Below are 21,227 nucleotides of genomic sequence, written 5' to 3' on the forward strand. Positions count from 1 at the left end.
TTTTTGTCATTATATCGTTTAATGTCGATGAGTCAAAACATAATTTATTGTATGTTAACCTATCAAAATTTATCGATGAATTTTATTTAAATATGTAATTGTATTAACGATTAAATTTTGTGTTTCTACTAAACAACGGAGATAAGCTCAAATAATAAAATTTGGTTACTTATATCATTGCAATTCATTAAAATCTATTACTGATATAGACATTCCTTGTGGAATTAAACACAGAGGAGACCTTCAATCAAGTGATAGGCTTACATGTATTGTTTTGTGAAAGCACAGATTCTCTCACAAATTGAACTGCGAATACTTAATAATATTCAAGATTTATTTTTCATCATTGAGAAATCCAAAATAAGACCGAAACGTTCGGAAACATTATATTATGACTGATTACATTATATGAATGTTTAATTCATTATTAATGCGTTTGAATTTTGTACGCATCAATTACCGCGTTGACTCTGAATCGTCCGTGAATTTTTTCTTATTGATTTTATTGTTTTGGTTATACTAAATTACAAAAGTCTTAAAAGTTGAACCATTCGTTATTGTTTTTTTTTATCGTTTAAAACAATATACATATAATTCATTTGGTCGCATAAAAAATGCATAAATACTTATATTTAAAAAAAATACAATCATAAAATTTTTTACAAAAAAAATATGATCCTAAAACTATCATCTTTGAATTGGACGTTAAAAAAATAGAATTTTGAAATTTTTTGCAAAATAGATAGTCGATCTTCGCTTCCTCAGTTCATTTCTTTAGTGACACAAACAAGCAATACCGACCCGATTTTTTTTTTGTGGTTTTAAACCTGTACGCACGTGGTTTTCGAACTGAACGTGAGTACTGGAGAGACATATGATGCTGAACAGAGACATCGTATAAAGCGAAGAGAGAGGCCGCATATATGCGTTCGTAGTTTTTCCTGAGAAGCATCAGACTACCCGAGAGTGTTCTCTACGATTCGGTCTTATATACGAATTGCATCATACCCGAGTGCTTGCGAGAAACATTATATTGATAGACGCATCCTCTCAACTCAACTTCGATCTCCAAAATCTTTAAGATTAAAATCAGCAATAAATTCTAAATTATAACTATTACATATATTGATTATTCGAATCTTTTAACATAATTTTTATAATTATTTAGCTGAATATTCGCTATAGAGTACAAGGTGATGACCGCCTAGCGGCTGAAACACTAAACTAAAATGCATCGCGCAATGTGCATCTAACGGTGGCGTTGCACGCCCTTCGTGGCGCGGACGTTCAAAACTGCGCGCGAAGACCTTCCGCTATGATCGAGATCTTGACTCAAAAATTAAAGATTTCAAGTAAAATTAACAAATAGAAAAAAAAGTATGCAAATTAAACTGAGAATATTAAACGTTATTATTTATCATAATTATTTTTATCTTTTACGTTATATGCACAAATAAGGGCAACACAACCAAAAGCCGTAAGATACCAATTCTCCTCATGAGCTTGAAGTCCTGCTACTTTATCTACACCTCGATTTTTTAAATTTTAAATAATATGCAACAAGTTGAAGGAGTAGAAATGTAAGATACAAAGGGCCATTATTCTCTGATAAACTGTCGAACTTTGAACTTTTGCATCAATCGGCTAATTGAAACGTACAATTCGTTAAAATTCGAATTTAACATCAAAGATTCTTATTTCATAATTACTAGCAACATTTCTTTAAGATTCGTATAGCATTTATAAATTTTTGATCCAGCAACAATTGGTCGGTCACATTTCCAGCCATTAAAAACGTTGTCTGCAGCAGAAAAATCACAAAATTTGATATAAGATCTGGCATAAGGGTATGTACTGGAATTCATTCGGAATGATTTAATTAGAATTATTTAATTATTCCCCAGATTTTTATTGTTTTCTAGGAAAAATGGAATAATTCCGATCGCAATTCATTCTAAATAATTTCATAATACGTATGTTTAAGTATGTACAAATTTAAGGCTAGGTATCTATTATTCAATTATTCTCTAGATTTCTATTGTATTTTCTAGTGAAAACGGAATAATTCCGATCGGAATTCATTCCGATATACTCCATCTTCATACTTTTTATAAAATGAAACTTTCTGTTTCACCAAACTTTAAATATGTCTACATTTTAAGTACGAGATACATTAGTTTATTTATAAAGAATGCATGTGTGTTGACAAAATGTTGGCAGAAATAAATAAAATACAGTAAAGTTTGTCAACAAAATACGATAGTAGATTGGCAAGAAATCAAATTGATATCGATGTATTTGCTGCATAATTAATGTATATTAACGGCAGGTATATGCAGAACGCAATCTGTGTCCGATATATTCCGCTCGCTCGGCGGATAGATTTCTACCGCCAGTACACTGTCAGATTATATCAGACTCTGTCGGCAAGATGCAAGATAAATATGAATACAATTGACTAATTGCCTAACAATTTCTCATCAAATTTACTATCAATCTATTGACATACTGTAGACTATTCGACATGAAAATTCTACAATACAAAGAAAATATTAGGTGTTGGAATTAATTCGTAGCGTTTTTAATGAAAGAATGTTATTTATTTCACATGAGCATTAAAAAATACATTAATGAAAGTACTTCCCATCACTTGTAAAACGCTACGAATTAATTCCAACACCTAATATTATGCATCGTTTATTTACCGATGTTTTTTTTAATAAAATAAAGATAAATAAATAAACAAAAACAAAATAATAATCTCAAAGGTATATTCTAAAAACACAGTACTTTATTCGTGTAAATGGCAATTGATTAATTCCTTCAAACCTGATTTTATTAAAACCATATTAAAAAAAATTTTTTTTAATTCAATTCAAGAGTACTTTAATTCATACTAAACAATTAATTTTTTCAATATTATGACTATTTTTCCAACATATACATTACTATGTACATCTGATTTCAGATAATGTCGATAGAATTAAATAATTTTAACGTCTTAAATTTGCTGTATATTACAATGTACACAGAATTTGAAGGATAATATCACAATTCACTTCATTTTCTTTTCAAATATTAATAGATAATTCTCTTTCGTTATAAACAAAATCAGAAAAGAACAGATAATCGAATGTCAATTAACTACATTGAGTCAACTAATACTCGTGAAACCGGTTTGCAGAAATTCTCGGAATTTTCTTTTATTAGGAATTTCTTTGATATTTATTATACATTTATTTGATTTTCTTTTATCTCACAGCAAACGCAGATAGAGGATTCCAAAAGAAATCACAATAAAATCACACTCGCGATACATCGAGAGAAACATAACAAAGAATCTTCATTTCGAAAAAATCTCGTGGAAAGATAGTGCAGCAAGTGCCATAAGACATGCCTGGGGATTGATAATGCATCTCGAAATGACGCGAAAATTATAACAGTGAATGCATCACTAGAATATTTAAAATTTTATTGATCAACACCTAGTAAATTCGTTCACTTTTATCATTTTCACCTCATTTTAAGATACACAATTGATCTCTGTGGTCGCGAGCCACATGGAATTACGAAGTTTTGTTACGTCACTCCCGAGCTCACTGCACTCGTGCACTGCGCAACGCCACGCTACGCCACGCTACGCCACGCGCCGATGCAATCACGTGGAGACGGTCCGAGACAGTTCCGAGTTGCTCCGAGCGAAGCGACGACGCCAACGCGGAGAGGCGCGAGAAACAACTGAAGGGGAGAAAGGCAAGAGCCGAAGGGTGTTAAAGTGAGGATTACTTATTGCTGCAAGTGCAGTCGAATTACAAACCGTCAATAAGCCTATTCTTTTTAGCTGAATTTTTGTACTAGTTCATCTTTCTTCCTTTTCTTCCAGCAAGAAAGAAGGAAAAGAAAAGGTCTATTTTTTATTGCTGCACTCTGAACCGGCGCAATAAGCTGAAGTGAAACAAACGTGTATTTGTTTCACTTCAACTTACTTATTGCACCATGTATACCAATGCAGAAGTGCAGCAACAAAAAACAGACCTATTGATGAACTGGTGCAAACAGCCAAAAAAAACAAGCCTAATGAACAGGGCTCCACCGAGATCGCCCTCGTAATGAGAGCGATCGCATGGCCGTTCGATATCCCGACGACACGCGCTTGCACATACCTCAGACGAGCGACGTTTGTCTTCACCGATCAACAACGATAAATACACGCGAGCGAGAAATCGATCAATAACATGCGACGACAGAAAATCACAACTGATCACCAATCGCTGATCACGCTATCACGCACACCTTTCTGCCCTATGGTGGAAGGGATAACGTGGTGTGTCGTGGTGCAGTTGGACGTTATCTCCGCCCTCTTTGTCTATGGATGTTCATGAGAATCAAGAGGTTTGTTTGCGTCGCATGCTTCAACATGCCCCTACTTCCTCCAACCGTAGCTTCTACTCAAACGCGCTCGTTAGGAGCTAGTTTCACTAACGCCAGTTAACTTAATCAACCGTAGACTGACTAATCGCGTTTGCTCTTTAGTAGAATTGTGGTTGACAGTTAATCATAATTAAGCTTGATAGGCATTGATGAAACCGGCCTTAGGGCGGTTAGAATTGATTAGGGCTGCCGCACACAAAATTCCGCAACAGTGACTGTAAGATATAAACTTAAGCTGATGAGCCAATCATCGGCTTAAGTTTATGTCTTACAGATATTGCTTTAAGTCTACATAACTAGTGGAAGTAGAAATAACAATAAACTTATCCTTAACCTCGCAATAAGGCGAATTTCAATCGGTTGAAACTCGCCTTATGGATAAGTTTACTGTTATTTCCATTTCCGTTAAAGTACGTAGATCTAAAACGTAGATCTATCCTGATTGGCTCATTGGCTTAAGGATACGTTTTAAGGTTTACTGTTTCAGAAATTTTGTCTGCGGCAGCCCTAAGAATTAAGGCCTCTAGAGAAATCGTAACGGTTGTAAGGTCTTAAGTCGTGGAAAATTGACTAATCATAGTCGAGTATTCTTCTCATATTCTACTGTGATTGGTTAATTTTCTACTCCACGACCATCTATGAACAGGAATACGGAGACTCTGTTACAAAAAGAGCAGAGAACAAAGAATAAAAATTTCAACCAATCAGAAATCATGTATTGTGGAATACATAGTTTCTAATAGGTTGAAATTCTTATTCTCTATTCCCTGTTTCTTTTATTGTGCAGAACCCCTAAAGGCCATTTCACACAACTTGCAATCGTATTTTATATTTGTTTTTATTTTTTTATAGAAATGTGATTGGATAATTTTCTTTATGCATATGATTATGCGACTATGCAAGTTGTGTGGAATGGCCCTAAAGGCCGCAGCACAGTCTTGTGCATAATGCATAATGTATAAATGCATATGAAAATCAGCCAATAAAAATGCTTCTCTTTCGTGAAATGGAAGAATTCTGATTGATGATTTGCTTATGCACTATGCGTTATGCATTATGCAAAAATCTGTGCTGTGGCTTTAAGAGTTAAGACATAAGAGCAGAAGAACGCAATGGCGGCATTTAAAAGGATTCGAAATCTGACCAATCAGGAGATCGATGCCTCTCATGACTTGACTCTTAAGGTTTGTTCGCGTCACACGCTCCAACATGCCCAACACGCTCCAATACGTTCGCGTCACCGGAACCAATATGACGACTAGATGTTCGCGTCGCGAACGTACTCCATGGATCAATTAAGAGCACGCTCCATTTGCCTCACCTCAGAAAGTGATACGATTGGGATATGTTACGCACGCATGCATAATGATTGAAAACATACTGTATCGAAAAAAGTATTTCAAATTCATTTTGTATAAAAACGCATTTAATAAATGCGTTTTTAATATAAATATAAAAATAATATATTAATTCAATGTCGGTTCAATTAGATGCATTCGACAATGTAAATCTGAGATGCGAGCTAGCAGATGACGAGTTCGATCACGTAATCTTTGAGCAATCCAAGTGCCAAGAATTAATTCCGAATGTTACAGAGCTGAAAACTGTCCATTAAGATTATAAAATGAAATTGTTTATTTTTATGAATAAATAAAAAATACTTTATTAATTGAACATTTCTTTCGCTTTATTAAAAACTGATAATAGTCTTATATATTGAGTCATCTAAAAAGTATCCGCGGTTTTTTGTCACTAGATGTGTATTGATGGTCATATATTGGGTCATCTAAAAAGTATTCGCGGTTTTTTGTCACTAGATGTGTGTTGATGGTCATATATCTAGTGACAAAGTACCGCGGATACTTTTTAGATGACCCAATATTATTATAAAAACAGATCGTTACACATGAATATAGCAGACTCATATGCAAGGTGTTTTCTTAAAAGAAAATACATTGCAAAATAAATTTTAGCAATTTATAAGTTATATTACTTGATTTATATTCGTTAGAGTCTTTAATATATTAATGCAGTTTAATTTTATTTCATTCATTCTACATATATGTGCAACATAAGCTTTGATCTAAAAATTAAAAACAAATTCTTTGTTTTCAAATACGTAACTTCAAATTAATAAAGAGAAAAAGAATTAAAAACTTACTTTCCTCGTTAAATATTATACATAATGTATTCCATCAATTTCTATTTGATAGCATTTGTTTAAGCGTTTGTAGACTCTTATAATAGTTCAAATACACATTTGTAAAATAGAAGTATTAAAAGAAATGAATGCACGTTATGTGTTAACGAATCAATTGGATACATCATCATAAATATACAGGTTATGAATTTAATTTAGACGCGAAAATCAGCATTAGCTCGGTTTTTGAATCCGGAGTGGTCGAACAGCTCAATTGGCTCTAGAAATGTTAATACCGAACTCAGATGAGATGACATCTAGCAGAAAGTGCGAGTTACCGAATGATTTTTGAGGTAGAAGAGCAAACGGACGCTTCCGATTTGCAATGCCGAACGCACTCATTATCATTTCTGATTGGGCTATTTATGAGTGACATTCAAAATTTTTTTCAGATCTAATCTAAGTGTTGATAAATACAATTTATCTCTTATTAGTATAAGGTGGATAATTGAATTATAGTGTGCTATAAGGTTATAATTGATGTTTAAATTCTCTTCAAGTATAGTACCAAATTAGCAAAATGTTTGTAAAGTATGTTGCTATTAAGAAATTTGAAAAAATAGAGAGAGTTAAGTAAATCATATTTGTCGCTTTATATTATATCGATACGATTTTCGCAAGTGAAACAAGCTCCCATAATCTTCTCGCGGCTCATACGTATTATTAGGTTAGATTTGATTAACATCGGACGCGAAAAATTATTAAAAGACCTATAATGCAAAAACTCTGAAGAACTTCGAAGAATAATCCAGTGAACGCAAAGTTACATGTAACGTACCTGTTAGTTGTAATTTCCTATTCAACCGTAATATAACTTGTATGTTATGTTACCGGACTGTCCTGCGAAGCGAGATGTTAAACATTAAAATTTATGACTATTGAGGTTAGGAAATCTGTCAGCTGCAAAATACTGTGAAAGCATGTGCTGGGACTGCTGGGCTGTATTCAGGGGCACTATTCTAACTGTCTTTACACGCCTACCGATACGGTTGTCGGTGTCATTGCGCAGACATTTTATATGGTGAAAATTAAGTACAATTAATTACAAGAATCATTCTCAGTACAATCAATTACAAGAGTCTTTGTTCCATAATCAGTTTCATTTTTTTACCAAGAATAAAGATAAAAATAAATTCTTAGTGCAAAAATGAAAATAAGAGGAATAATCTTCAATAGCCTTGATCTTAACAAATGTTATTCAAGATATGATTCTGAATAACATTCAAGAAGTTGTCGGTCGAATATTTTGCGTAATACTAATGTTGGCATATTGTAACTTTCAAGCCTTATAACTCGAAAGATACTCAATAAAAAATAACTTTATTATAGTATTTTGAAAAGCTCTCGATATTGGCTATTAGATACTGGAATAAAAAGTTGGTGTTCCATTAAAAAAAATCAATGTGACCGTGACCTGATCTTAGCGACGCCACCTAAGATTTAACTGATAAGATCAGTAAATAGATCTTTTTAAATCCTACAATTTTTGTCTGAATATTTTTACAATTGGATCCCCTTATCCTGCGAATATAAGAGGGATAAACAGGCGTGGAAAACAATGAACAGTGTTAACAGTAAATTATTTTAATGGTTTATCAACATTACAACTGTCGAAATGAAATACAAAATTTTCTAATGTATTATATCAGAGAATTTTGATTTCGACAGTTTTGATGTCGGCAAACTATCAAAGTAATTTACTGTTAACACTTTGCGCACTGTTTTTCGCATTAATTACTAATGTTTCTTTAATGTTTTCGAGCAATTTGTTAGAATAGCAGGAGTTTATTTTTTATTTTAATGATATTAATACGTTTTATTAAAAAAGTTCGTATACTTTTTGAATGATTTGCAATATAATTCTCTGTATCATCTAAAGCACGTATTATTTTATCTTGTTCCTGTAAATAGTAAAGTACAATAAAGTTAAATCTATATTAATCTATTATATATTTGTAAAAAGTAATACATTAATATCTAAATAAATCTTATATGCATACCTTATTTTCCTTATTTTTAATTTGATATACACTCATATTGTGTGTAATATATATAACACTGTGTGTGTTTCACATTTATTTCTTTTAAGTATTTTGTTGAATAGAGCGCTTTTTCTGTTTTAAAAAATTATTTGTTTTATTGTCTTGTTATGAATGTGTTTTATTTTTTGAAATTATTAATTAAGAAGAAATAATAAATTTATTAATTTATACTTTTAACTAATTAACAAAATGATGATAATTAAATAAAATTTGTAACTTCATTTTTATTATTTTGCAATTGGATGTATGTTATAATACTATTTAATGGCATACGTAATTGCATATTCTGCTTATTTTATTGAACAGGAGAATGCATTTCATGTGATGCCATCGTTATATCGTTCTAAGCATAAAGTAAAAATACTTCATTCTTCTTTTTCTTCAATATTAGATCAAGCAAATAAATTCGAAGTTTTGTCATAACTTGGAATCATATCCGTAAATCCACTTTCCGAAATATCTCTTGAAAAATTTTCTCCTTTCAGATAACTGCAAATCTTTTGGTGATCTGCCATCTGTTCCCATCATGTAAATCTCATGCTTTTGCAATCTTTTTTAAGGTATTAGCCTTCCAGTCTCTCTATGTCTGCAAAAAATATGATGATAAGCAATAAATAATAATTTCACACAATTACACAATTTAAAGGTCAACTCAAAAGTAAAGATATACTGTTCGAATTTGTATTCGAATAATTGCACATCTCTACTTTTATATTGCAAATTTACACACTATTTTAGATCACAAAATTTTTTAGTTTTTTGAATTTTTTGCATTCTATCGCATATTCTATATTTTATTTACAATTCTTTATTTAAGTCAAAGCTGGCATTAGACATGTGCGAGCTATTCTAATATAAATCGAATAATTTGTATTTGAATAGTTCGCACATCTCTACTTAGAAGTTCTACTAAAAAAATCATATATTGACGATACATTGATAACACATACACACGCGCGCGCGCGCGCGCACACACACATAAATAAAAATTATCTTAGTCTATTCCTTTGCTGATTTGCGTAGTCCATATGCTGATGTGTTTAAAGAAGATGATAATTTTTCCCAAAGTTCACATCCTAAAAATATTTTAAAATATTGGGTCATCTAAAAAGTATCCGCGGTTTTTTGTCACTAGATGTGTGTTGATGGTCATATAGTCTAGTGATAAAGTACCGCGGATACTTTTTAGATGACCCAATATTTAAATATTGAATTCAAATATATAAAAACAAAACTTACAAGAATATTATTTATAGAAACATATTTGTAAGAAATACGATTAATAATCATAATATTTACAATTTTTCGTTTATTTTCCTTGTTATATCTTAAATCACGATCAAAGTCAGGGTGCTGTTCCATAAATTGTATCAATATTTTCTTCTGCGTTTCCGTAAAAATTCATTCTGTCTCCATGCAATTGAAACATTAGCTCTCGGATAATTCTGGCCCATTTTTAAAAAATATAATTTTAGACAATATAGTGATAGAATGGGATAGAATTCGAAACTTTCTATCATTTTCTACAATTAAGGTCATGCTACACATTCAATCGCACTTACATCTGTAATTTTCACTCCAGTCAGCCTAGGGATATTTTCACTATGTTCATAGTCAATAGCGCATATTTTTTCATGAGAGGAAAATTGACAAATACCCGTATTCATAGTCCTTCCTTGACGAATGAGGATTCCTTGTTCCTCATTTCACGTTTCATAAACTTTTCTTGACCTAATAAGAAGTCTTATTAGCTTCCTTTTCTCAAGGAATCCTAATAGCACACTTTATCCAGGATACATCCTAGGGATATTCTTAAGATATTTAACATACGGACGTAGGGATATCCCTTGGAGGTCTATGCTATTAGAGGAGGGATTGATAATTATTGTATTTTCGATAGCTTTTTTTTTTTGGAAATAAACTGTGTCAAAAGCATTTTCTACTTCTTCCTATAATAAGCATTATGGCGAATTCGATTGGAATCACTGATGCATATTAAATTTGTTGTACACTGACTTAATTTGAATATAAAAATAAAATGTAAATATTTCGAATTATAAAATACATATTTTATCTAACAGTACAATACAATAATATAATGTATTGAGTATTTCACAATTTAATCGATTTCTATGTTTATTTATAAACATATATTTACGTTATTTTGTGTATGTACGGCGGATTTAATGTGCATCAGTGCGCACTAAGTGCGTCCAATCAAATTCGCTATTAATTTTATTTTTGTTCTACTATTGCTATTACTATTACTATTGCTATTTTATTACTATTGCAAAATGCTTAATTACAATTTTATTTAATCAACAATGCCTTCATAATCTTTATTATTCGTAATTCACGATATTAGATATGCATATATTGGGTCATCTAAAAAGTATCCGCGGTTTTTTGTCACTAGATGTGTGTTTATGGTCAAATATCTAGTGACAAAGTACTACGGATATTTTTTAGATGACCCAATATTATGACATGCTGCTTTCAGCATGTCACAGTTAGGTTACTAAAATCCCTAAAATATTCCTTTCTTCGGGAAGGTAGACTTGAGATCCATTTATGAAACAAGGAGGCTTTGAAGAATCGAGAAATCCTTCATGGAGGCTTCCTCAAAATAAGGTATGACTATAAATACGAGTGTAAGTATCAATCATAAAACTTTATTCTTAGAATGAAAAGTGAAAAATAAAAATTTTAACCATTGAAGTTAATGGAAAAATTTTTCATTTTTCATCTTAAGAAAAAAATTTCATAATTGATAGTTTGACTGAAAATACGAAAACAGTAAAATCCCTAGATCCAGAGGAACTCTAGAGGTTTATTCGCGTCGCGTGCTTCAACATGCTCCTACCATAGTATAAGTACATCGAGGCTGCGTTCGGAAACATCATTCGTTGATGTGTACGGTGACTTCAGTGAAGAAGTAGTGGGGGTATCGTGTGCCTTTGGGTGGTGAGTGTTCCCGAACGGCTTCCGTGTGACGTGTATGTCATCTCAATTCCACCTCATCGCTCACGTTTAATCCTAACCTCGAGCTAAACAATTAACTGGTGAAGAAAGGCGGTGAAATGATTGTAAAGAGGAACGGCGGTGAAATGATTGTAAAAAGAAAGGAACATAAGTCACTCCTTTCAAATTTCAAATTTCGATTGGTCGATTCTTATGCACTATGCATTATGCAAATCTGTGCTGCGGCCATAACACACCAGTTCACTTCCCTTGCTTTTCGCACAGGTGGTTTAGTGGCACTCGGTGTGACTCTCTCGACGTTTCCGAACGATCTCATACTAATGCACATCGAGTACATACAAGCATTTCCGAACGGCTGATGTGTATTAGTGGCACATCAGTGAGTGTTTCTGAACGCAACCACAGTATGGACACTGAGCGTCGGCATCTTTGATGTAGTCCCAGGTCACATGATTCGCCACCATGTTGTGGGTTGGAAATTTGAATTTTTGAAGCTACAGAATGATTTTTCTTAAAAAAAACATAATTTGGTCATATCATGAAAATGTTTATATTTTTAAATCAGAATTATATAATAATATTGACAAAAAACCGCGGATACTTTTTAGATGATCCAATATAATGTTACTCAAAGAGTCAGGAGAAATAGAAGGGAATGTATTAATAGTGGGGGTAGCTAAATCCGCGAACAAATGTATTTCATGGTAGCCATCTTAAGCGTCCGCTTTTTATGCTAATATATTGGATCATCTAAAAAGTATCCGCGGTACTTTGTCACTAGATATATGACCATCAACACAGTTTTTTTGTCTAGTGACAAAAAACCGCGGATACTTTTTAGATGACCCAATAATTTTCATCTTGTTTGAAGATACAGAATCGATCCCCAGTAGGCCTATTCTAATAACTTTTTAACGACAATTTTACTAGCTAGGGATGTCGTTGCGCAGGTATTTTACATGGCGAAAAAGCTGCGCAACGACAATATAACTGAACTATCGTTAAAAGTTACAGAATAGCCCTACAGATGTGTAGCATTGTATCGACAATAACGGACAATTGGAATGCAACTTGTATCGCCGTGTGCACAAAAATGTCTAGGGATATTGCAATTGGAAAGCACCTACTGTGGCTCAATGGTCTCTTACTTCACGTCACTTTCACTTTTTTTAGGCGGATTTCTATATCATATTTGAGATCATGGATTGATTTGACCATTGAGACGTTGGTTAACGTTAGCCGTCGTGTATAGTCGTGTATCTTAGTATGCGTTCTCCAAGTATTAATAATCAGTATTAAATGGAAACCGGAGTACAGCGAAAGCGTGCGATCGAACATAGTTTTGCTTAAGCACAAAGTCGCGTTTAAATAAGACAAACGAAATATATTTTTGTCCGAACGTCCGATGCTTTGCTTTCTGTATGTAAACGTAGTTTACGATTGTCATTACAATTACTGCTATTTGTATGTATAAACAGCATGAGTGCTAATTATCTAAACACCTGTCAATCTTCAAATTATCAAGCCTGATAACGTTTTATATCGTTCAATTATAATGATATATTGGCTACCAAAGAAACGTTTCGTGAAAAGGTATTCGCCTCATTTAAAACTGCATGTACAGACACTCTTTGTCTGTAAAAGTTAATTCCTTTTTCTTGTTCGGAATTGATTTTTTTCAATCGATAGCGTAACTTTTACTATCGTTTTTCTAGGAACTAGAATCACTATACTAATCATAGTTATTACCCACAGCCTTACATTAACTCTTTAAAAAAATGTAAAGAGTATGCTAGAGAAAGAAATATGTGCAGACTTTTTTATTTTAAGTCAAGAATTAGAAGCTTTGATCCATTTATGATTTTCAAAGTGAAGTTGGTTGGTTGTTAATTTTATTCATATAATTTTTTAAGTGTAGAAGTGAAAAGTGATAATAAAAATATAGATAATCTCTAAATAAATTTATATGCTCTTAAGTATCTATTACGTATTATTTCTAGGTGACATATATTGTTAAAGAAATATTATTTTTTAATTAAAATAATATTTAATAAATGTATAATAATTATACTTGTCAGACAAAATATAGCAAATAATGTAAATTATATAAATTTCTATTAATGCTCAGAAATATTAAAGATTATTTTATACATATAATACAATATATATTTATATTTATGAATATAATTCATGCATTATACTTTCTAATTATTTTTCATCTTATATCCAAACAATTTACATTCATTCATATGTACTAGCTTAACATAATAACAATAAAATAATCTTTTATAACAAGTTTGTGGAATCAAGTTTGATCGAAGAAAGGACTTGCGGCAAGAAAATACTGTAAAGAAATAGTAACCACTAACACAATCACGATGTCGATGTACCTACTATTAGCAGCAATAATACCAATCGTCATCCTTGAGATTTGGTACATGGGAATGTAAGTTATTTTACCATAATTGTACCTTTGTAAATAATTTTGTATTTCTTTTGTTTATGTAACATCATAATATAGCTCTCAAGCTTATTCAAAACGAGACAATAAATAAAATAAATTTATTTCTTTATTGGCTAAAATTTATATCGACTTGATTCTTCAAGTGCATTTGTGTGTATTGTGATAGTACGCAGTGTGACATATCCTGCAGTTATTCAGTCACTTGCAAGTCAGAGTGATTAGAAATTAATCATCATAAGTTAACTGTGACATGATATGATTAAACAGAACCGAACACAGAAAAATATTCTATCAAGATATTGTTTGTTATTTTTATAAACAGCTTTCTTATATTTCATCATAATTTATTAAACAGTAATGACGTAGTAAGAAAGAAACGATCCGCCTTAAGGTTTCGTCTTAGCAAAGATATTAATTTAGCAGTACTTCCTCGTTACAAGCAAAAATTTGAGTTCGAAGATTTATTTGTAAATAAAAATTATCTCCGCTTCTCAAATAAAAGATGAAGGAATTGAAATCAAATTGTTAGTTTATATGACCAACTCTTTTTTTTTTGCTGTAGTAGAAATAAATTTCTGTTTGTGACATTTTGTTAAAGGCAAATATATAAACGCATTTTTAATGTTCTGAACTCAAGCGTTTAATCTAACGAGATTCATTATTAGCGTTCCTTTCATCAAATGCTGCCATAGTTTTCGGTAAGAGTAAGAAAACTGTTTTTTTATACTATTAATGCATTCTTTTCTTCTCCGCATAATTTGTTTTAGGCCGATATTCATAATCGATTCAAATTCTTATATTTGAAATTGTCTTAAGTACAGTCTTAAGCTATCATAAACCAATCAGAGGGTATTAGCATAGGGTCTTAATTAGATAAGACGGTTTTAAAATATGGACTATGAATATCGAATGGACTATGAATATCACTCTTATTAAAAAAAATAGATTTATTAAATGTTTTCAATTTTTAGTTACTTAAAATGGAAACATTGTTGCTTATTTTTTTACGTAATTTACAAGAACGTATGTAGGAGCGAAGGGACGAAGCCTGCAAAATAGTTTATTGACGATTGCCATTATCAATAGTATAGTAAAGGAGCCATAAAAGTTTGTGAGGAAGAAGAGACCACTCCGGGTGCAATCTTTCTTTATTACGCCACTGCTAAATAGTGTGTTTTCCAATTTAAAAATACGAAAAGAACTTTAAACTTTAAACAGTTCTATAAATTAATCAGTTATTGTGAATGGTCGCGTTCAGCAGAATGTTTATTTTGCAACTATTGGCAGTTTTCGTCATGCCGATTGGATTTTACTTTTAAATTTAGAGAAATAGTTTTATCTCTATGAAGCTAATAGGTGACAGTTGTAAAATAAATGTTAAATTAAACGTGGTAGTAAGTTGGAATAGAAATGTGTAATTATAATAATTTATCAAAGGAGTGAAGTTTCGATAAACTCGAATAAAAAATAATTACACAGCATCTTCACTTTGCAATATTCGGGTTAAGGAATATGAAAAAAATTTTTTATTTAAATATAATAATTATTTGTTTACAATTGATAAAGCTCAATTGTGTAAAATGTGATTTAATACAAATTACTACAGAGTTATAAAATTAATTTTACTAAATATATATGATTTAAACAAATTTATACATAAATAAAATAGAGTGAAGTGAAAGTGGATGTGTGTGTGTGTGTGTGTGTGTGTGTGTGTGTGTGTGTGTGTGTGTAAAACTGATAAAATAATAAAATATGAATTTTATGTAATGAAAATTAATGAAACGTGTATTTGTACTTACAATTAGTTCAAGAAAGCATAACTTTCTTTTTATGATATTTGTAGGTATAACATTATGTATATAACATAATCGAATAATTATATACATAAATATTAGAGACTTAGTTAATAATAATTATATGTCGTCAACATCAAGAGATAAGATATTATGTCTTGTGTGTCATAAGTGTATCTGAATTATAAGCGCGTAAAAAAATATAATGTTCTGTGACTGCTATGAACATAATAAGGTATAATATTAATATATGATACATATTATTTACTTTGCATATATTTGATTGCGATTTCAAAATAAATTTGTTAACATTTTTTTTTATCTAAAGTTTTTTTTATCTCTTAAACATAATATGTATTATGTTTAACATATAATATTTAATCATAAGAACTTATCTGCATACGTGTGTATTTACTCTTTAACAGCTACTGCATCCAGCATTATATCTTTATTAATTTTATCATTGCTATTCTCTGTTTTGTTTTTTTTTTGTTTTTTTAAGCTTTAATGCCATTGTTCCGTGTTTTTAGCAAACGCAAACTACTTAAGTAACGTTGTAAAATTAATTATTGTTAATTATAGATATTAATGATAATTACATAAATATCCAAGAATCTCATAATTTTTTTTTTAGAATCCTTCAATCAATCAACCTTCTCTCTCGATGTAATAATTTGTTATAATTTTATAATTTTGAATACATACTTTGTAATATAGTTTTTTTAGTACAAAATAAAATTCTGATTTTTAATTATTTAGAAAATATTGTTCTATTATATAGTCATTAATTATACAGAATAAATACACAATTTTCTATTAAAGGAAAGTTAGTTTTATAGTTAAAAAATGTGCATCGTAAAAGATTTCGAGTGATTCCAGGACAACCTATACATTTTGAAATTTTCTTACTATATATCTCATTACTTTTAACTTTTAATACCATGACATTAAATCTATACACTATTTAATATCGTGATTAATTGCATCAATGATAAATCAAAGCTTTGCTAAATCATCAATTATTTATACAATTACACACACACACACACACACACACACACACACACACACACACACACGTATATATACACACGTGTAAACATTACAGATGCTTAACTTGGACCATGAGGACCTCTGTGCTGATATATCTTATTATATTTGGACTTCTACCAGTAATTTTTCATTACTCTTATACTCTTCAAAAAAAGATACTTTTTTTAAATTTTGGTAAGTAATTAACTAATAAAACATAAATAATGTTACAAATTAGTAATTTTAATAACTCTTGTAAGTTTTATGAACTAAATTTTAAGTTAAATATGCATAATATTGTGCGTGCGCGCGTGCGTGCGTGCGCGCGTGCGTGCGTGCGCGCGTGCGTGCGTGCGCGCGTGCGTGCGTGCGCGCGTGCGTGCGTGCGTGCGTGAAATTCATATTCTTTAATTTTAAAATATGAAATTATAGTTGTATTGAAACAATATATCATTTCAATCTCTTTTAGTACATTGGCCACTTAAAGTAGAATTTTCCAATCCAAAATTAGTTGGACTGGAAGGCGCTAGAAATTTTTATTTACATACCGATCAGCAAGTAAAGATAGGTGCATGGTGAGTGTACATAATCTTATAAAATTTATAATTTTAAGTGCTTATTATATTTTAATATAAAATAGTACATATTGAATTATAGTAAACGGTAGTTTTTTTGCAGGCAGATATTACCCCGGTCTTTATTAAATAATTCCATTCCTGCGACAGATGAAGCTTATGAATCAGTTTTAAATAATGCTAAGCTACCTGTATTTCTGTACATGCACGGAAACAGTGGCAATAGAGCAAGTTCGCATAGACTCGAGCTTTATAAGCTTTTCCAAGATCTAGATTATCATGTTATATGTTTTGATTACAGAAGTAAGTATCAAAAATTTACAGTTATTTAAAATAATTGATAAAAATATTGTTGTGTACTGTACGTTTTACTGTATGTACTTTATGTTTTACATTTAAAAATAAAATTTTACTCAAGTTCTCTCATCGATTTAGACTATGGCGATAGCGATATAGTAGAGCTTTCCGAAGAAGGTGTAGTTATGGATAGTAAATATGTTCTTGAGTGGGTGATGAAAAAAGTTAATGGTTCAGTTCCAGTTTTTGTTTGGGGTCACTCTCTAGGAACTGGGTAATTTTTAAATAATCTTTTACAAATTGAAATAATTTATTTTACAATTATAACTTTTTATTTGATATTAGAGTTTCGACGCATGTATTAGCTCTGCTAGCAGCCGAAAATATACAACCAACAGGATTATTTCTGGAAGCACCATTCAATAACATACAAGATGAATTAACAGAGCATCCATTTGCACAGGTATATCTCAATTATTATTATCTATTTAGATATAAATTGTACTATTTCCAATAAATGTAAATTAATTTTTATGCGTTTTACGCAGATATTCAAACACTTACCATGGTTCCATTGGATGGCTGTTGAACCATTTTATAAGAATAATTTGCGATTTGAGTCTGATAAACATATTATTAAAATTGATTGTCCTATTATGATATTACATGCTGAAGATGATGGTGTAATTCCAGTTTTCTTAGCAGAAAAGGTATGATTATAATATTATTATTTAAAGATTTTTTTTGTACAATTATATAGACCAGATTTGTCTAAAATTTAACTTGCGAGTTAAACGCTTCTTTTTATTCATCTCATTAAGCGAGATAGATAGAAAACAAAAGAAATAAGATGCCATAGTTCTGCCCAGTTATAAGTTACTCTAGCTGTTCTAGCCTCTATCCCTTTTTGTTTTCTAGTCCAATGAGGCGGCGGAGAGATGAGAATGTTTAGCTCGCGAGCTAAAGGACAAGCCTGAAATAGTTATTAAAAAATTAATATCACAAATTAATAGAAATTAATACAAGTGATTTCATGTTTCAGCTTTATCAAGCAGCATTAGATAGTTTTGGAAATAATACAAATCGTATCCAGATGATAAAAATAGATTCATCCTATGGACTTGGACATAAATATATCTGTAGATACAAAGAATTACCTGATATAATTAAGTAAGTTATTAACATATTTCTAAAATAAATGCAATTCATTTTTTTCTGTTATGAAAATTAATATTGGAATCTGTAGAATTATGTCATTATTATGCTTAATATTTATATTATAATGTTTATTATACTTTCAGGACATTTGTCGTCAAAACACTCGGAAATCTGACTGAATAATTGTATTTAGGTTAGAAAATTTAAACTGTAAATTATTTCGTAAATTATGATATAATGTCAATTATATGTCATAAAAAAATCTGTAGTCAATTTTATTTATACATAAAAAGTAATACGTTTATAGAATTCCAGTTAAAGATATTTAGAATTCTAGTAAAAGATAAAGTATTTAAAGAATACACATTTTTAATATACTTATTTTTTCTTTGGATTCTTAAAAAATTTCTTGCGATAAAAATTTTGTGCTCTTCAAATATTATATTTTTTAAAAATTTAATATTTTTAATGTCCTGTAATTGTATGTACAATGTGAGAGAAACTATAATATCAAACGTTTAATTTATGCATTCCATTTTTTGTATATAAAGTTTATTTAAATTTATACAATGTAAAATTTATTTAAACAGTATGTAAACTTTTAAATGTGATATTGTACGAAATAATATTTCTCATATATTCGAAATAACATTTCTCATATATTCACAGTCTCTTGTATCATGAAGAAATTATACAAAAATATTGTGAAAAAATTATCTGTTAAATAAATGGAAATACATTAATAGTATTATAAGTGAATAATATGTAATTGTAATATTGCAATACTAAGAAGATTATTTGTATTAATTCAACATTAAGGGGATGATCGATGTCAAGAGTATAGATTTTTTAAATTCCAAATAAAGAAAGTCAATAATAGTGTCAATATCTTCAAGGATGTATTAAACGTACGTCTCTGCAAAAAAAAATTGGAAATATGCTTAATATTTACATTTCAAATAAACTATATTATACATATGAAAGTTGTATGAATAAGATTATATTTTGGTTTAATAACATATTTTTGTAGTTTATTTTATTTGTTACTATTTTTATTAAAAATTAAAATTTAAAAAATGATAAATATTTTTTTTTGTAAATATTTTATTATAAATATTCAAAATAATTTATGCAAAGTTTCATTGCAATTCATTGACTAGTTACAAAGATAAAAAAACGAACAAATATTTTGTTTATTTACTGGACTAGTTTATGCATTACAATGTAACTATACCTAAATAATCTTGAATATATTGGGTCATCTAAAAAGTATCCGCGGTTTTTTATCACTAGATGGTGTTGATGGTCAACACCATTTAGTGACAAAAAACCGCGGATACTTTTTAGATGACCCAATATGATGAACTTCTACTAAAAAATTGAGATTTTTATTATTTATTTTATAATATATTTCCATATTTTTTTAATAGAGCACAGATTAAAAAATAATATTATTTACTAAAATAACTTACGCCCGATGTTCATAGTCGGACCTTATGACTTAAGACTGTCTCAAAATAAGAACAGATTATGAGGGCCAATTCCAACGCCAGTTACTTTATCCGTCGATTAACTTTAAGTATTGCCAACTGCTAAACTGAAAATTCATCGTCTCTAATTTCGAAAATATGTATTTAAAAATACATACAAATATAAAAAATAGTCAAAAAATATATTTACATTTCAATGTTTTATTTATTATCTTCACACTTTTTCTTTACTATTACTAACAAGAATAACAGAAAGACAGATTTTTAAGTCTTACTATTGGCTATTCTGGTGATGAAACGACGGATAAGCTTAAGGGTGCGATTACATGTAACGCGGTACAGAAACTAGTAGCGTTTTCTTTTGGGATACAATGAGTGTATCCTCGCATTACATCAGTTGCATGTAAATGCTGCATCAGTGCTGCACTACACAAGTGTACATACACCATGGTGTACACTACTTCATACCATCGTGTTTAATTCTGCTTCCATTTTCAAATTTTTAATCACTAGATCTACACCGTCTCTTTGAGATCGTGTAGCAAAATCCCACTTTGTGCATAAAATTTGCATTACACTATATACCCACGAAAACACATTATACTGAATGAATTCGCCTACCAAAGAAACACGCTACACTATCTGAGTGTGCACTGATGGGTGATAGTGCAGCTAAGAAAAAACGCTATAGGAGAACCGCGCAAACCGTATCGTTTGCTTTTTTTCTCCTCTATTACATGTAGCGCAGTAAGCGGCACAG

At 30.5% G+C, this 21,227-nt stretch overlaps 2 protein-coding genes and 1 long non-coding RNA gene across 19 annotated transcripts in view; 1 reads left to right on the top strand and 2 right to left on the bottom strand.

The window, feature by feature from the left end:
* Positions 1-7,511, bottom strand: part of LOC105147763 (Glycerol kinase 2) — a 51,170-nt gene extending 43,659 nt beyond the window's left edge. For 2 of the 8 annotated variants that reach the window (XM_011059001.2, XM_087416627.1), the window contains exon 1: positions 3,518-4,136. The gene's annotated coding sequence lies outside the window, so the exon portion shown is untranslated. Of the gene's footprint in view, positions 1-3,517; positions 4,137-4,163; positions 4,291-7,409 lie in introns of those variants that run through there. The other 6 variants (XM_011059005.2, XM_087416629.1, XM_011059002.2 and 3 more) reach the window with 6 other exon arrangements.
* LOC105147767 (lysophosphatidylserine lipase ABHD12) lies at positions 4,358-19,832 on the top strand. 8 transcript variants are annotated; one of them, XM_087416632.1, is made up of 11 exons: positions 12,930-13,248; positions 13,371-13,533; positions 13,952-14,101; positions 17,024-17,142; positions 17,417-17,522; positions 17,626-17,825; positions 17,958-18,093; positions 18,165-18,282; positions 18,368-18,529; positions 18,862-18,989; positions 19,121-19,832. In XM_087416632.1, the coding sequence occupies exons 3-11, from the start codon at positions 14,034-14,036 to the stop codon at positions 19,158-19,160; spliced, it is 1,077 nt and encodes a 358-aa protein (XP_087272758.1). In that variant the 5' UTR covers positions 12,930-13,248; positions 13,371-13,533; positions 13,952-14,033; the 3' UTR covers positions 19,161-19,832. The 8 variants fall into 8 exon arrangements, with proteins under 8 accessions (XP_087272759.1, XP_087272760.1, XP_011057316.1 ...); XM_087416631.1 differs by having other exon boundaries at positions 13,411-13,533; XM_011059012.2 differs by lacking the exon at positions 13,371-13,533.
* LOC105147765 (uncharacterized) lies at positions 8,416-12,749 on the bottom strand. Of its 3 annotated transcripts, none has more exons than XR_015548438.1 (6): positions 11,537-12,749; positions 10,236-10,404; positions 9,973-10,118; positions 9,404-9,749; positions 8,632-9,259; positions 8,416-8,532 (listed from the first exon to the last, which is right to left on the bottom strand). It is a non-coding gene; the product is annotated as an uncharacterized LOC105147765 (long non-coding RNA). The 3 variants fall into 3 exon arrangements; XR_015548437.1 differs by having other exon boundaries at positions 8,632-8,745; positions 8,947-9,749; XR_015548436.1 differs by having other exon boundaries at positions 8,632-9,749.
* Positions 19,833-21,227: the final 1,395 nt, after the last annotated feature.

The sequence above is a fragment of the Acromyrmex echinatior genome, chromosome 2 (assembly GCF_024713525.1).
Source record: "Acromyrmex echinatior isolate Ae372 chromosome 2, ASM2471352v2, whole genome shotgun sequence".
Classification (NCBI taxonomy): Eukaryota; Metazoa; Arthropoda; class Insecta; order Hymenoptera; family Formicidae; genus Acromyrmex; species Acromyrmex echinatior.